Here is an 18,108-nt window from a genome sequence, read left to right on the forward strand (position 1 = left end):
TTAAAAGTAAATTTTAAAAAAACCCAAAGACTAATCCCTCCTACCTACACCATGTCCATATCACTCCATCATCCTCATATTCATGTGCCTATCCAAACATCTCTTAGAAGCCTCTAAGATATTTGCCTCTACCACCATTTTGGGCAGTGCATTCCAGGCATCCACCACTCTCTGTGAGAAAAAAATTACCCCTCACATCCCCCTTGAACATACCCCCTCTCTCCTTCAATGTATGCCCTCTGGTATTAGACATTACTACCTTGGGAAAATGATTCTCCCTGTCTACTCTTTCTATGCCTCTCATAATCTTATAAACCTCTGTCAGATCCCTGCCACTCTAGAGAAAACAACCCAATGTTTTTGCCTCATTTATCTTTCCCTCCTTGGGTATGACCTTTTTTCAGTCAAACTTCTCTTCAATTCACATCTTTTTGGGCATTTTCTGTAGTCAAGAAGGGTTGAACCAACACATTAGTGCAAGCATTATAAACTGTGCAAGAGAAATTGAAAGTAAACATCACAACATGATTTTCCACATGAAAACTTGTGTAAACCTGATCAGGTTACTAATGAGCTATGAAGCTTCAGCAATGTTAATGAAGCAAAACAAAAGTAAGTGATAAAAGTCATACTGACAGGCAAAGAAGAGATAGGGTCAAGTTAATAAGAGGCAGAAATAAGAGTCAATTGCCAATCCTATTGGATCCAAACTCGAGGCAGTTCTGGAGGATAAGAAATGGATATTCTTGAGAAAATAAAATCCAGATGGCTGGACCAAGGATTGATGGTAGATATCTGAGGATGATGAATCTGACCAGGTTGATTGGGAACTCCTGTCTTAGTGGGAATACAGATCTACGATCAAACTCAGTGCCGGAGAAAAGAATTCCAAGTAGTGTCATTACGGACATGATGTAGCAACACAAACTGGATCCTATTGACAGGGATGTGGGCAAGTAGATAACTTGACAAGAAGACGGGAAGCGATAAGGGAAACCATTTAGGGTCAGTATGAGGATTCAAGGAGGTGGTGGAAAAGAGAATACCTTTCACAGTAACAGAGTCCCATGCACTCTTTAAGCTGAAGATAAATACTAGCCTGAAAGAACTGCTTGAAAACAGAAACTCTTAGATAAGGTGGTTGACAAGAATCCCATGCATGAAACTTGTACGTAAGTAGCTGGTTTAGAGCACATCTCATACCCAATGCTTACACAATGTGTTTTATCAAATGAAGGAGAAAGTTTTGATGAATTCCTACCCTGGGGCTTGCTTGAAGGGCCCGGATTGAGGGAACAGCAATGATACTGAAGCGTTCATAGAGGTACTCATTAGAGGAGCTTCCTTTCAGCAGAGCGAAGGGAATGAGGTAGAGCTCCCCTTCCAGGACTAACACAAGCTGACGGTGTCGGCCAACAGGTCCATTGGAGTGCATTAATCCCTAAAGAATCAATTTAGAAATATTGTTATTTATATAAAATAACAATCATCCTTATTTTTCACCCCAGCACCAGTGGTGAAATTAAACATTCACAATATCTCCCAGTTGTATTAATCAAAGTGGGCAGACACTTTTTCTTCCTTCTCTACTATACCTAAGGCTCCTTATGAGTAGAAGAACAATGAACTGGGAAAACTCACTGCATCACTGCCATCCCTTGCTCAAATAAACAGCTGAAGTCCAAAATCAACATTATGAATGAGTTGCTTAGTCTCCGTGCCATAGAATTTTTATAGTTACTGTGTTACGCACTGGATTTCAAGTAAAAATATAAAACTCAAACCCTTTTGTTATGGAGCAGCACGTACCACAATATAATCACGTGCAGAAGTGAAGAGAATGAGCAATTGCAAGTTTCTGAGTGTCAGTATCTCTGAGCATCTATCCTGGGCCCAAAATATTGATGCAGTTACAAAGAAGGCACAACGGAAGCTATATTTCAATAGGAGTTTGAGGTGATTTGGTATGTTACTAATGACACTCGCAAATTTCTACAGATGTACCATAGAGAGTAGCCTAACTGACTGTATTGCTGTCTGGTATGGGGAGGGGTGGAGGGGTGGAGGGGCTCTACTGCATAGGATCGAAATAAGCTGCAGAGAGATGTAAACTGCAGTCAGCTCCATCGCGGATGCTAGCCTTCGCGGTATCCAGGACATCTTCAAGGAATGATGCCTCAAAAGGGTGGTATCCATCATTAAGAACCCCCATCACCGTGGGCATGCCTTGCTCTCCTTGCTACCATCAAGAAAGAGATACAGGAGCCTGAAGGCACACACTCAATGATTCAGGAACAGCTTCTTCCCCTCTGCCATCCGATTTCTGAATGGACATTGAGCCCGTGAACACTACCGCACTACTTTATTTTATTTTTATTTTTGTACTATTTATTTAATTTAATTATTTAATATACATACCATAATTCACATTTTTTTCTCTATTATTACGTATTGCATTGTACTGCTGCTAAGTTTACAAATTTCATGACATCTGCCGGTGATATTAAACCTGGTTCTGATTCCGACAAAGGAGAATGGTGAAGAGTCTGAAGCCCAGAATCCAGGTATGCCTTCACTAACACTGGGTTAAAGAGTTTCACAGTTAGTTCCCAGTATGCACAGATTCTCAGCATCTGTAGCTTTTTGTTTCAGCTCTACACATCACATTATCCTCCTCACTGTCTTGATGCCAAGGCACTCAAATAATTAAAGGATAACAGGAATGATGAGTACTTCAACAATTCCAAACACAATCCACAACAGAAGGTTCTGAATTTTTCTAAGCTTCATTTGTCTGGTTAGCCGGTCATTGTACAACCATAAATTTAAGCTAATTGTAACAGTTTGACATATTTACAGCCACAATTATTATGTGAAGCCATTACAGTGTATCTACACCTTGAGAGAATAGAAGAACGTTTAAAAAAGTGTGGCAGATTTGTTTTTGCTTATCATTTTTTTACGGCGTGCAATAACCTTGCATTTATTTTCTGTTGTTAATTTATCGTAATAATTTTGATGATACAAGGACGACATTATAACCATAATAAAACGGTAAATAGTTGTTTTGTTTTCTCCAGTAATCACCACCCCCCACTCCACCACCAAGGAGGATTTTGAATACCCCCACACATCACACTGGTGCGCTCATTACAGGCTGTGACACAGGGTCCATAGCCTTGACAAACACGTGCCCTGGGAGCCCAGGCTCCTTCTACGACTCTTCTCCGTTTTGACATATTGTTTACAAGTACCAGCAATTATTCTGGAGGGCATCTCCTTGCAAACTGCCCACAGATGCCAGACCCGTGCGCTGTGCTGCTGAATAAACCATTGTGGGCAGTCTCCAGTCCGTTTGCAGGCGTGGAGGTGACAAGAAGCAGCACCTCACTGCAGGGCATGCCGTCTCCCAGAAAGCAGCCAGCATAATTTCAGCCTACTCTCCCTGCCAGCATCAGGAGCCATCAACAACATAATAATGTTTAATCCCTAAAACACACTGACATGTGCCTGGTAGATTTCCATGTGCTTTAGATGTCCCCAGAGTTCCACATTTTCAGTGATACTTTAATGCTTATAACCCATAAATAAAATGATACAGGCAATTTCTATTTATATGCTGCTTCACGACATGTGACTTCATCACACTGAGAGACACTCTGATGCCCTCAATAACCATTACAGACTTAAATAAACAACATTATCATCTTTCCCACAGCTATTATGCACTTAACTATCCAGAGATATTGAGGGCACAGCAGTTCGTTTAAGACTTCAAACTTTCTTTTTTTTGACAAGTAATAGCTGAAAATGGACATCAGATTGATGGCATAGGTACACAGGGCTCCGATCTGGTTTGCAGGCTGATATCGACCTGCAGCTCCTCGGTGACCAGTAAGAGGCTTCCAGGCATGGTAATCAGACCACGTGGTTATCTTTTCCGTTGTACTTCTTTTTGAAGCTGTTCACCATATAATTGCTGGACTCGCAAACATTTGCAAAGACGTACCTGTGCAGGTAAAAACGATGTTGACTGGAAACCACAGAGTGAGGGCATGTTTGTGAAGGAATAATAATGCTGCTGCCTATGCTGGACAACAAAGGGTTGCTTCCTCGGAAATCTTTTTTTGTTTAAGATAGACCGTTTAAAGCTGAACACATATAATTTCATTCTACTTGTATCACTTAGGAATTGAACCAAACAAGAAATTAATATTTAGTTAATATATTGTGTTTAATTGCAAAACAGTACTGTCGCTTTGCAATAGTTCAACTAAGCTAAAAATGTTTTGTTGATGATTTTCATTGGTACTCAGTGTCTGAGGCTTCTCACTTAAGTATCCAAAAATGAACAGCCAGCATTGATGCATCCTATTTGCCCTGACGCCGTTTCTCCATGACCGCAGTGTCCTGGTGAATCTTTTCACCATGCTGGTGACTGACAGCACTAAAATTAGCGGGGAAGAAGTCTAAATGGGAATGCGGAAAATGATCTTGAGTGGTGTGTCTCCCTTCATGGTTCTGCGTGCTTGAAGCACGCTGTTCACCAGCGGCACGTAGTTTGGTGCTCTGTAGGTGCCAAGAAAATTTTCAACAACATCCTCGAATGCCTTCCATGTGACTTTCTCCAGTCCCACTAAAAGCTTATTTTATTTTATTTATTGAGATACAGAGCAGAATTGAACCTCCTGGTCCTTCGAGCCATGGCATGCAGCAACCTCCTGATTTAATCATGGGACAATCTGCAATGACCAATTAACCTTCCAACCGGTACAACTTTGGACTGTGGGAGGAAACCAGAGCACCAAGAGGAAGCCTAGGTGGTCACAGGGTGGATGTACAAACTGCTTACAGGCAGCAGATGGAATTGTTCCCAGGCCACAATTTTAAAAACAATGTACAACATAAAAGATTAACCACATGGTCTGATTACCATGCCCTGGAAGCCTCTTACTGGTCACCAAGGAGCTGCAAGTTGATTATCAGTCTCCAAATCCAGTTCTGCTGAAGGGAAGTTACTCTGATATGGAGCCAGCACAGATACGTTGGTGCAGAAGGTGTCCTACCACAACCCGTCTATGATTCTATAATAATTAAGAAGCTCTCTTACTCCTGGTCTGCATTCACAGCCTCCTTCTACAGAAGGACTTCTGCTTTCAGAAGAGGATGCTACCTGCGCTAGAGGGTCTGGGTTAATGGGAGAGGTTGGCCTCGCTGGATCTTTATTCCCTGGAGTGCACGAGAATGAGGGGTGACCTCAAGGAAGTATATAAAATCATGGAGGGTCTAGATATGGTGGACAGCCATAAAATTTTTATTAGGGTCAGGGAATCCAAAACTAGAGGGCACAGATACAGGAGGAGAGGAATTTAAAAGAAGTAACTTCTTTACAGAGAGGGTAGTGAGAACCCGGAATGACCTGCCAGAGAACGTGATCAAGATGATTACAAATGCAACATTTAAGAGGCATTTAGGTAGATATATGGAGGGGGAGGGCCAGGAGAGCTACAGGCCAAACACAGACAACTAAGACCAGCAGGGAGGATGCTGTGGTTGGCATGGATCAGTTGGGCCGAATGGCCTGTTTCTGGGCTGTATTCTGATCATGCTACAAAATGCATGGCAACGTCACTAGGCACTCCTTTTTAATATTTGAGCTGTCCCAGAGATCGCAGTCTTGCCCCTAGGAAAATATTGGTTTCCGTAATGAAATCACAATTCAGGACTGCTGGTAGTAGGGTTGCCAACTGCCCCATATTAGCTGGGACATCCCGTATATTGGGCTAAATTGGTTTGTCCCATACAGGACCGCCCTTGTTCCGTATTCCCCCCCACTATGCTAGAGCCTTTCTATGAAACCATTCGTAAGCCAAATTGGGGTAAAGCGAAGAAGCAATTACCATTAATTTATACAGGAAAATTTTTTGAGCATTCCCAGACCCAAAAAATAACCTACCAAATCGTACCAAATAACACTAACATATAGTAAAAGCAGAATCGGGAAGATTAAGCCAAAACCGATTTGTAGAAAAAAATCGGCATCTACACACATGCACACACAGGTGCCCATGCAAGGCTTCATGGTCATGGTAGTCTTTCTCTGGGTAAACACAAGTGTCCCGTATTTGGGAGTGAGAAAGTTGGCAACCCTAGCTGGTAGGCCCCACTCCGAAAGGTCAGTCATAATCCAAAGAGAGGCAGCACTGAACTGCAGGAGGGCCACGTTTTAGCTGGAACGCAAGCTCGAGGTTCTATCTTGCTGCAAGGTGAATATCAGAGACACTAAGAAAAGCACTTGAGTTTCTACTGGTGCTCTGATCCAAACTTGTTCTTTGAAGCAAGTTCAAAGTCCAAAGTAAATGTATTATCAAAGTACATATATGTCACCATAGACAACCCAGAGATCCATTTTCTTGCAGGCATACTCAGTAAATCTAAGAACCATAATATAATCAATGAAAGACTGCTGGATAAAGGAAACACAATGTGCAAAAGACAACGAACTGTGCAAATACAAAAGAGAGGAATAATAAGAATAGTAATAAATAAATAATAACTATTGAGAACAAGAAATGAAGAGCAATACACTCAACGTGCTGGAGGAGCTCAGCAGATCAGGCAGCTTCTATGGATGGGAATAAGCAGATGACGTTTCAGGCCCAGACCCTTCATGACGAAGCTGTGTTCCAGATGAAACAAATACCACAGAAAAATTCAAAGAATTACTAGGGGAGCCTCCAATCTGATGGCACAAATATCAATTTTTCCTTCTAGTAAAATTAATATTTTCCCTACCTCTCCCTTCTTCTTCTATTTCCTATTCTGGCCTCTTACCTCTTCTCACCTCTCCCTGGGTCCCCTCCTCATTCCTTTTCTCCTATGGTCTACTCTCCTCTCCTATCATATCCCTTTCTCTCCAGACCTTTATCTTTCCTACCCATCTGGCTTCACCTACCACCTTCCAGCTTTCCTCTGTCCCCTCCCCCAACCTTTTTTATTCTGGCATCTTCCCCCTTACTTTCCAGTCCTGAAGAAGGGTCTTGGCAGGAAGCATCAACCGTTCATTTGTTTCCACCAATGCTGTCTAACCTGCTGAGTTCCTCCAGCATTGTGTGTGTGTTGCTTTGGATTTCCACCATACGCAGACTTTCTTGTGTTTGTAATTGTGGAACCCTTTCAGACCCAAAATGAAAAATTGGCTCCAGATATCAATAATGGATTCAGTATAGCTTACTCCATATCTGTGGAACTATTTATAATTAATGCTCCTCATTTGTGGATATACTAATACATTTTTAAAACTTAGTGGTACACCTACCTACCAACACTTGGAATCTTCAACAAATATTTCAAACAGACATATTTTACAAAGTACTTACATCTTGATCAAGGTGATTGTCTTCAGAATCCCTTTCTTTGGGATACATAGACGTGTATAGATGTGTAGTGGAGAGTATATTGACTGGCTGCATCACAGCCTTTTATGGAAACACTAATGCCCTTGAACGGAAAATCCAACAGAAAGTAATGGATACAGCCCAGTCTATCGTAGGTACAGCCCAGTCTATCATAGGTAAAGCCCTCCCAATTATTGAGCAGATCCACATGAAACGTTGTCACAGGAAAACAGCATCAATTATCAGGGACCCCCACCACCCAGGACACACTCTCTTCTCACTACTGCCATCAGGAAGGAGGAGCAGGAGCCTCAAGACTCACACCACAAGGTTCATGAACTGTTATGACCCCTCAACCATCAGGCTCTTGAACCAAAGGGGATAACTACACGCAACTTCACTTGCCCCATCATTGAAATGTTCCCACAATCAATGGACTCACTTTCAAGGACTCTACATGTTCTTGATATTTATTGCTTATTATTATTATTTCTTCTTCTGTGTTTGCACAGATTGTAGTCTTCTGCACTCTGGTTGAACACCCGAGTTGGGTGGTCTTTTATTGATTCTGTTCTGGCTATTATTCTATAGATTTATTGAGTATGCCCAAAAGAAAATTAATCTCAGGGTTGTATATGGTGACATGAATATACTTTGATAATAAGTTTACTTTGAACTTTGAATTTAGCATTTTGTGCTGCTATCCAGCCATGTTCCGAGTTGCATGGTTTGAGTCATGGAATAGTACACACAGAAACAGGCTCTTCGATACAACTGGTTCATGGCAAACACTACATCCTCCCTACTGTTCTAAGCTGCCTGCATTCAGCCCATAATCCCCCAAGCCTTCCCTCCATATTCCCCGAGACGACAGAAGAGGCTAGGTATTACAACAGAAGTGAGTGGTTCTGTCACTGAATGTGGCAGTTTTGGTCATTAGATATTTATATTGGATGAGGAGCGGTTGACAATTCAACAGAAGCCCAGAGTATTCCCCTGCTGGCTAATATCTCAGACTCTAGGGTAACGAGAACAGAAGCAAATGCATGGGAGTGGTCCTTCCAGTACAGCTATAACTCCTCTATCTAATCAACATAAAATGCACCAGGTTTAACAAGCCATTTAGGTACGCACAAGTCACTGATGAGAAGGCTGAAATGAGCCTGATGAAAACCACACAACCTATTTCAGTTGATTTGAGGAAGAAGCAGCTGCATAATTCAAACCAGAAAGTCATCTAAGCAAGCCTAATGCATCTTTACAACCCCCCCCGCCACCCAGCCCAACCTTCCACTTTCCACAGGGATCACTCCCTCCATGTTCCTTTGTCCATTTATCCCTCCTCACTCATCTCCCTCCCAGCACTTATCCCTGCAAGCAGCCTAAATGCTAACCCCTGCCCCTTCGACTCCTCCCTCACCTCCAGTCAGGGCCCCGTACAGACCTTCCAGGTGAGGCAACACTTTCCCTGCGAATCCATTGTGTCCAGTGCTCCCGATTCGACCTCCTCTGCACGAGTGAGATGCGTTATAAACTGGGAGAATGCTTTGTCGAGTACCTCCACTTAAAGCAGAACTTCCTGGCGACCCTTCCCTCACAGTTTTATCCTGGCATCTTCCCCCTTCCTTTCCAGTCCCGAGCAAGGGTCTCAGCCCAAAAGGCGACATCCATTTCCATGGATGCTGCCTGACCTGCTGAGTTCTGCAGCATTTTGCGTATCTAAGCAAGCCTTAAGGACACAAAAGGAATGCAACTATTCCAGTGAAACTCTCCACATTCCCACTGCTGTTTCAAGTAGTCAGCTGCCCAAGTTGATGGACTTTTTCACATGTTCAAAACTCTATAATTATCCAGTTACTTGACCTTGCAATTAGTCAAATTCAAGCACATGGTAAAATGCTCTGATGTTATCAAGCCGCAAAATCATTTAAACTCATTTCAGTAATTAGGGGGAAAATTCCTTCTCACCATCCCATGCCCCTAAAGACAGACAGCTGGTGATCAATTGTCTTCATTTTTCTTCACTTTAATCAGTTCTTGATATGCCTGGTGTCCTTGTTCAGCATTTGTCCTCATTTAAATATTCCTGCAGATGTCTCAATCATCAGTAAATTAGGAGACAGGCAAGACACTTGCCGGTCCTCTTAATATCAGCGACAGGCATCTTCCTATTTTTAATACAACCCAACTCATTTGCATTGGAAGTAAGCCACGTCCTGTATTCAAACAACTCAATCTGTTTGTATTAATTATAAAGGCAAATTTAAAACCAATATGCTCGACTGAGTCAAATTAGTGCATCATTTTGTTAATCGCTCTCATATAAGATGCAGCTTTTCTTGTCTCCTCAAGGAAGAGTAATTTAACTTGCAAATTTTCTCACTTGAAAATAAAAGTTAATTCTATCATGGCCTCTCATGCATGATATTGCTCAAGCTTGGTTGCATTTCTTCAGGTGACGCCTGGGACTCATCTGTTTTCATTTACTAATAGCACAAGCTAGAAATGACATCTTTGAGATTAAGGGGCCACAAAGCACACAAATGTATCACTCAATAATTATATACAGTATATTCCTTATTGAGCTTTATAAAGAAGTTATTATTATCCATAAACTAAAATACAGTTGTAAAATAGATATGAATTTCACTAACAAGGAGTTACAATTTAATATTTTGTTATGGGTATTGAATATTTTTCAGGACTAATAACCCACTGAAGTGTACATCACTTAAAAATTTATTTTACATGTGTGTCTTTGTTGTCGCATGAACTTAGTCACCGGAGAGAAGTACTGGTAGATATGAAGCAGTCCCTTTAGTCGACAAAATGAGACATGGCAGGCGTCATGTTGAGATCCCTTTTGGAGTAGTAGGCCTGCTTGACCCAACACAACACGACATTTTATATACTAAAGATCAAAGGACAATTCCATATTTATAATGCATCCACAATGCTGCCTTTGAGCTACACACAGCTTTCACACCTCCTTCTTCGCATCCACACCTCAGGCACCCAAATGAACATTAATCAGCATCGTCTGGTCTTCCCATTAACTATGATTCATCCCTTTTAGGAACTCATTGTTCAGTGCTGCAATTTACATTTAATCTACAATCTATATTCATATTTGAAGACTAGTAGCTGGTTAGTTGCTGACGTTATTTGCTATCTGTGCTAACCCCCAAAATGCCCTCCCATTCCTTAATTATTCCTCCATAAATTACCTGTAAAATCCATTCAGATGAGTGTACATGCATTTAAAAGGAGTTCCTTTTTGAACAAAAGAGTTAATATTAAGCACTTTATAAACAGAGCTATCTACTTGCATAAGTATCATTACTGTGATGTAGTCCATCATCTGATGGCTCATAGACTCTGGGGCTACCGTCTGGGAGTCTGCTTCTGCCTTTAAACTGGTTCCAGGCAGTGAGGATGCATACCAACAAGCTCACGAGCTAGTTACTGTCAGCCTCATGAGTAACACCAATCTGAGAATAAAATATTGCTGAGAATTGTTAGAAAGAAATACTACACTCCAGGGTTTACTGAAGTAGTGTGTGTGTGGTTTATACCATTATCTGAACCCATCACATCACAGCTGTGTAAACATTTCTAAACCCACTTGTCTGTATTTTCCCAATTATTTTATCCCTTCCTTTCCTGTCTGGAACTCTGCCTGTGCAGTAAAATCTCATTCACACCCTAGCAGATCTGTTTTGAGATCTCAATGATTCTGCATTACACCTCCAAGTGTGGGGACATTTCTGGAGTGATATCCTTTCATACCTAGTGAGGAAGGTACTCATTTCCTGAACACTGTCCCTAAGATAGCCCAGCTGAGACTGAAAGGTTGCCATGGTTAACCAGATACGTGCTGATATATGCAACTCACCTCCAAGAGACCAGAACCTTGTTGTAGGGTTTGGAGGCTTGCGTGCCTCAATGTCCTAGAGAGCTATGTTGGCTGGAGTCAGGGCCTCATGCCTTGACTCTTGGCAGGGTCACCAATGCCAAACAGGTCAAAGGGTAGAGGCCACTAAGAGCGGCCCACCAGTCTTCCAGGTTTTACCTGACTGGTAAAATGAAAATGTGACAGAAACAGCAATGAAGAATCCTTCTACATCTGAGTTCGACAGCATTCCTGGGTCTCCACCCGGGAGGTGCGTGGCTGACAGTAGTGAAAACCAAGAGGAAGTCATTAGCACGATGAAGGAAGCCCTGAACACAGCCAAGACTAAGATTGGTTTTGATGGCCAAGGACAGACAAAGATGGAGGGCCTCCATTGATGTCCAAAATGCCAATGATGTAATGAGCAGGAAGGTAAGATACGTGTAAGTCAGTAAAGGAGAATGAAAATGGGGCTTTGTTGGTAAAGGTGGATGAACTGCTTCACAATTTTATGATGTTAAAAGTTATTCTTCCAATTCCATGGCAATATAAAAACATGTCTCCCAACCACTGCTTGTTTCTACAATATATAATTTATGATTGACATATTAGGTCCTTCTCATTTGAATTTTAAAGCCAGAGTTCACTTTTTCCATTTCCATTGTTAAATGCCATAGTCATCATTCAGGAATTTTCTGAGGTGTCAGGTCACATGATAAAGGCTTTTATTTGTTATGGTGTCATAGCAGATCAGTTAGCTCAGAAACAGGCTCTGCTATGAATATTTCGCTCTCTGCCGTCAGGTTAAACCATTCTGCTACATGACGCAACAGGGTAGATTTTCACCCTCACTCTCCTGCACTGTAACGAAGCAGCACTGAAATGAAGATTCAAGCCAAATCAAAGTGACATTCATATTATGATAACTGGAACCATTAAATTTGTGTTAAAATACAACAAAAGGATGAAATACATATTGCAAAATATTAAATTGTATCCACAAAATTATGCATGTTTTTTTTAACCTTTGAAGAAAAACTTTTTACTTAACGCTGTGGACTTATGCAACAGTCTATGCTCAATACGTTAGCTGCAGAGAGACCCCTTGTATTAATGGATTCAACATGAACCGTCCTTCAGGATGCACTGTAAACCTGTAGGTGTCCAACCAACAGAACGACAGCTTTTCAGTCTCATGATACATCCTGGTTGACTATCAGAATGGGTAAAGAAAAGGAACACACCAGTTCTCAGAGAGGGATCAGAAGTGGAAAGAGTGAGCAATTTCAAGTGTCAATATCTCTGAGGATCTAACCTGGACCCAACATATTGATGCAACCACAAAGAAGGCACAACAGCAGTTATATTTCATTCGGAGTTTGAGGAGATTGGTATGTCATCCAAAACACTCATAAATTTCTACAGATGTACTGTGGAGGGCATTTTAACTGGTTGCACCACCATCTGGCATGGTGGGGGGGGGGTTGTGGTTTACTGCACAAGATCAAAGTAAGCTGCAGAGAGTTGTAAACTCAGTCAACTTCATCATGGGCATTGTAGTATCAAGGACATCTTCAAGGAGCAGTGCCTCAAAATGGTGGTGATCATTGTTAAGGATCGCCATCACCCAGGACATGCCCTCTTCTGACTGCTACCATCAGGAAGGAGCTACAGGAGCCTCAAGGCACACACTCAGCGATTCAGGAACAGCTTCTTCCCCTCTGCCATCCACATTCTGAATGGACATTGAACCCAGGAACACTACCTCACTACTTTTTTATTTCTATTTTTTTGCATTGTACTGCAAACTTAACAAATTTTAAAACATATGCCAGTGATATTAAATCTGATTCTGATTCTGTCTGCTTGCCAGTCTCACTATACAGTATATCTGGTTGACTATCATAATTATAAAAAGAACTTTACTTTATTGTCGCCAAACAATTGATACTAGAGCGGACAATCATCACAGCAATATTTGATTCTGTGCTTCACGCTCCATGGATTACAAATCGATAGTAAATATTAAAAATTTAAATTATAAATCATAAATAGAAAATAGAAAAATGGAAAGTAAGGTGGTGCAAAAAAAAACCGAGAGGCGGGTCTGGATATTTGGAGGGTACGGCCCAGATCCGGGTCAGGATCTGTTCAGCAGTCTTATCACAGTTGGAAAGAAGCTGTTCCCAAATCTGGCCATACGAGTCTTCAAGCTCCTGAGCCTTCTCCCTGAGGGAAGAGGGACGAAAAGTGTGTTGGCTGGGTGGGTCGTGTCCTTGATTATCCTGGTAGCACTGCTCCGACAGCGTGCGGTGTAAAGTGAGTCCAAGGACGGGAGATTAGTTTGTGTGATGTGCTGGGCTGTGTTCACGATCTTCTGCAGCTTCTTTCGGTCTTGGACAGGTCAACTTCCATACCAGGTTGTGATGCACCCTGGAAGAATGCTTTCTACAGTGCATCTATAAAAATTAGTGAGGGTTTTAGGGGACAGGCCAAATTTCTTTAGTTTTCTCAGGAAGTAAAGGCGCTGGTGGGCCTTCTTGGCAGTGGACTCTGTTTGGTTGCACCAGGTCAGGTCATTTGTGATATTGACCCCGAGGAACTTAAAGCTTTTGACCTGTTCCATTTGCGCATCACTGATGTAAATTGGGTCGTGCGGTCCACTACTCCTTCTGAAGTCAACCACCAATTCCTTCGTCTTGCTGACGTTGAAGGATAGGTTATTGTCTTCGCACCATGCCACCAGGTTTTTAATTTCCTCTCTGTAGTCAAACTCATCATTGCCCAAGATACGGCCTACAATTATTGTGTCATCAGCAAACTTATATATTGAGTTTGATGGAAACTTGGCTACACAATCATGGGTGTACAGTGAGTACAGCAGGGGGCTGAGTACACAGTCTTGTGGGGCACCGGTGCTCAGAGTGACTGTAGAGGAGAGCTTGTCCCCTATTTTTACAGCCTGGGTCCCGTCTGTGAGAAAGTTGAAGATCCAGCTGCAGATCTGAGTGCTAAGGCCCAGGTTCCGGAGCTTAGGAATCAGTTTATTTGGAATAATGGTATTAAAGGCAGAGCTGTAGTCAATGAAAAGGAACCTTACATATGCGTCTTTATTCTCCAGGTGTTCCAAGGTGGAATGTAGGGCCAGAAGTGTTAGAGTATATTTTTTCAAAAGCTTCCTTCAAGTAAAGTTAATCGTAAACACAAAGTATTCTGCAGATGCCCCTTGGTATGAATATTGAATTCTCTAACTTCTGGTAATTCCCACCCCCCCACTTCCCCTATCCCAGTTTCACTCTGCTCCCTCCCCCAGCTGCCTCCTACCTCCCTCATGGTTCCGCCTCCGTCTACTACCCATTGTGTTTTCCCCTTTTCCTTCTTCACCTTTCCTGCCTATCACCTCCCCCACCCCTTTATCTTTCCCCTTACTGGTTTTTCACCTGGAACCTTCCAGCCTTCTCCTTCCCACCCTCCCCCCACCTTCTTTATAGGACCTCTGCCCCTTCCCTCTACAGTCCTGACGAAGGGTTCCGGCCCGAAACATTGACTGATCGTCTCCACGGATGCTGCCCGACCTGCTGAGTTCCTCCAGCGTGTTGTAAGTAAAGTTAATGTTGAGAGTTTCCTTTCTAATTACACGACTGCTGTCACCACAAAAGAAAGATGTTATTTAAAGGAAATCTTATCATTGATGAGAAGAACGACGAACAAAGCTTTTCTCATTTCTAAATTCCAAAATAATATAGTTTTTTCATCAGTGAAGGCAAGTTCTCCTTTTCTTTAATCCACTCCATTATTTGAACAGTTTACAGTGATTGCTAATAAAAGACATTAATTCCCTCTATCATAGAATCATTAGCACAGCATCATGCAGCTTCTTTGAAAGAGCTATCCAATTAGTCCCACGCCCCTGTTATTTCTTTAGAGCTGGCAATGGTTTCCCTTTCAAGTTTTTATCAGGGGTCCATTATTAAATCTGCTTTCAACACTGCTTCTGTCACTGCAATCCAAATCATCATAACCTATTTCTTCAAAAGAGTTCTCATCTTTCCAGTGGGGTGGGAGGGTGGGTCTTGCCTATTACCCTATACCTGAGTTCTCGACTTATTCTTCACTCCGCCACTGGAAAGAGTTGCTGTTTATTTACTCCTCTCTAATTTGGAATAACTCTTAAAATTACGCCTTAACCTCTTTTGCTCTAAGGCAGGGGTTCCCAACCTTTTTATGCCATGGACCAATACAATTAAGCAAAGGTTATGTGAACCCCAGGTTGGGAATCTCTGGTTGAAAGAGAATAACCCTGCCTTCCGTGGACACGTCATATTGCTAAATTTCCCAGTGTCATTCTACTAAATCTCCTTGCATTCTATATAGAACATAGAACATAGAAAACCTACAGCACAATACAGGCCCTTCGGCCCAGAAAGCTGTGAACATATCCTTACCTTAGAAATTACCTAGAAATTACCCACAGCCCTCTATTTTTCTGACCTCCATGTACCTGTCCAGGAGTCTCCTAAAAGAACCTATCGTATCCGCCTCCACCACTGTCGGCGGCAGCCCATTTCACGTACTCACCAATCTCTGCGTAAAAAATTACTCCTGACTTCTCCTTTGTACCTGCTTCCAAGCACCTTAAAACTGTGCCCTCTCAATCAATGCCTCTCCTCATCTTATACACCTCTATCAGGTCACCTCTCATCCTCCATCACTCCAAGGAAAAAAGGTCGACTTCACTCAAACTATTCTCACAAGGCATGCTCCCTAATCCAGCCAACATCCTTGTAAATCTCCTCTGCACCCTTTCTATGGTTTCCACATCCTTCCTGTAGTGATGAAGGCCAATGCACCGCATGCTTTCTTAACCACAGAGTCAACCTGCACAGCAGCTTTGAGTGTGCTATGGACTTGGACCCCAAAATCCCTCTGATCCTCCACACTGCCAAGAGTCTTACCATTAATACTATATTCTGCCATGGTATTTGACCTACCAAAATGAACCACCTCACACTTATCAGGGTTGAACTCCATTTGTCACTTCTCAGCCCAGTTTTGCATCCTATCAATTTCCCGCTGTAATCTCTGACAGCCCTCCACACTATCCACAACACCTCCAACCTTTGTGTCAGCAGCAAATTTACTAACCCAGACCTCCACTTTTTCCTCCAGGTCATTTATAAAAATCACGAAGAGTAGGGATCCCAGAACAGATCTCTGAGGTACACCACTGGTGACCGACCTCCATGCAGAATATGATCTGTCTACAATCACTCTTTGCCTACTGTGGGCAAGCCAGTTCTGGATCCACAAAGCAATGTCCCATTGGATCCCATGCCTCCTTACTTTCTCAGTAAGCCTTGCATGGAGTATCTTATTAAATGCCTTGCTAAAATCCATATAGACTACATCTACTGCTCTACCTTCATCCATGTGTTTAGTCACATCTTCAAAAAAATTCATTCAGGCTAGTAAGACACAACCTGCCTTTGACAAAGCCATGCTGACTATTCCTAATCATATTATGCCTCTCCAAATGTTCATAAATCCTGCCCCCCAGGATCTTCTCCATCAACTTACCAACCACTGAAGTAAGACTCACTGGTCTATAATTTCCTGGGCTATCTCTACTCCCTTTCTTGAATAATGGAACAACATCTGCAACCCTCCAATCCTCCGGAACCTCTCCCGTCCAAACTGATGATGCAAAGATCATCGCTAGAGGCTCAGCAATCTCCTCCCTCACCTCCCACAGTAGCCTGGGGTACATCTCATCTGGTCCCAGTGACTTATCCAACTTGATGCTTTCTGAAAGCTCCAGCACATCCTCTTTTTTAATACCTACATGCTCAAGCTTTTCGGTCCGCTGTAAGTCATCCCTACAATCACCAAGATCCTTCTCCGTAATGAATACTGAAGTAAAGTACTCATTAAGTACCTCTGGTATCTCCTCAGGTTCCATACACATTTTTCCACTGTCACACTTGATTGGTCCTATTCTCTCACGTCTTATCCTCTTGCTCTTCACATACTTGTAGAATGCCTTGGGGTTTTCCTTAATCCTGTCCACCAAGGCCTTCTCATGGCCCCTTCTCGCTCCCCTAATTTCTTTCTTAAGCTCCTTCCTGCGAGCCTTATATTTTTCTAGATCTCTATCATTACCTAGTTTTTTGCAAGGGAGCAGGCTGGATTCGAACTTGGGCGCCTCCGCTCCGAAGTCCAGCTGTGCCACTGTGCCACCAGCCGGCCAACTGGGGATATGTACTGTATTGAAGGTAGATACTTCTATTTATTTTGTAATATGATTGTGCATCATATTTTAATTCATGTGTAGCCTTAAGTTAACTTTGTTGGTAATTAAAGATGGTATGCACTACTGTCTAAAAAAATGGGGTGGTTCGCTCTCAGTCGTAGGAAGAGAGAGGGAGAGAGAGATTGAGCAGTCGGGAGTTCACCATGGACAATGGAGCTATTTGTTGTGTTTTCTGGTTGATATCTTTTTGTAAATATTGGTAATTTTTTCACTAATGTTTGTTTTTTGATGCACCAGATAAACACCCTTGCACGAAAGTGTTTAGCGACTCTGGCCATCTTTTCTTTGGTCATAACCCAGGCACCGTGGCAGCCTGTTACATTTTGTTGGCAAGTTTTGCCCAAATAGCCAGCCTGAATAGCTGATGTAAAATTAGAAGGGCAAATTGCAGAAGCAGGTCAACGGGGAGCGAATCACATTGGTAGGAGATGGAGGGAATGAAGGGGTTGGTGAAAAGTGACAAGTGATGAGGACTCAAACGCTACAGGGATGGGGGAAGCCAAAGATCA

The 18,108-nt window shown here is 42.3% G+C and overlaps 1 protein-coding gene across 3 annotated transcripts in view; it reads right to left on the bottom strand.

Annotated features, from left to right (window-relative positions):
* ttc28 (tetratricopeptide repeat domain 28) overlaps positions 1-18,108 on the bottom strand; it is a 960,596-nt gene that overhangs the window by 69,006 nt on the left and 873,482 nt on the right. For all 3 annotated transcript variants that reach the window (XM_063034167.1, XM_063034166.1, XM_063034165.1), the window contains exon 15: positions 1,262-1,441. In XM_063034167.1, the coding sequence (XP_062890237.1) occupies positions 1,262-1,441 (180 nt within the window). The remainder of the gene's footprint in view (positions 1-1,261; positions 1,442-18,108) is intronic.

The sequence above is a fragment of the Mobula hypostoma genome, chromosome 27 (assembly GCF_963921235.1).
Source record: "Mobula hypostoma chromosome 27, sMobHyp1.1, whole genome shotgun sequence".
NCBI lineage: Eukaryota > Metazoa > Chordata > Chondrichthyes > Myliobatiformes > Myliobatidae > Mobula > Mobula hypostoma.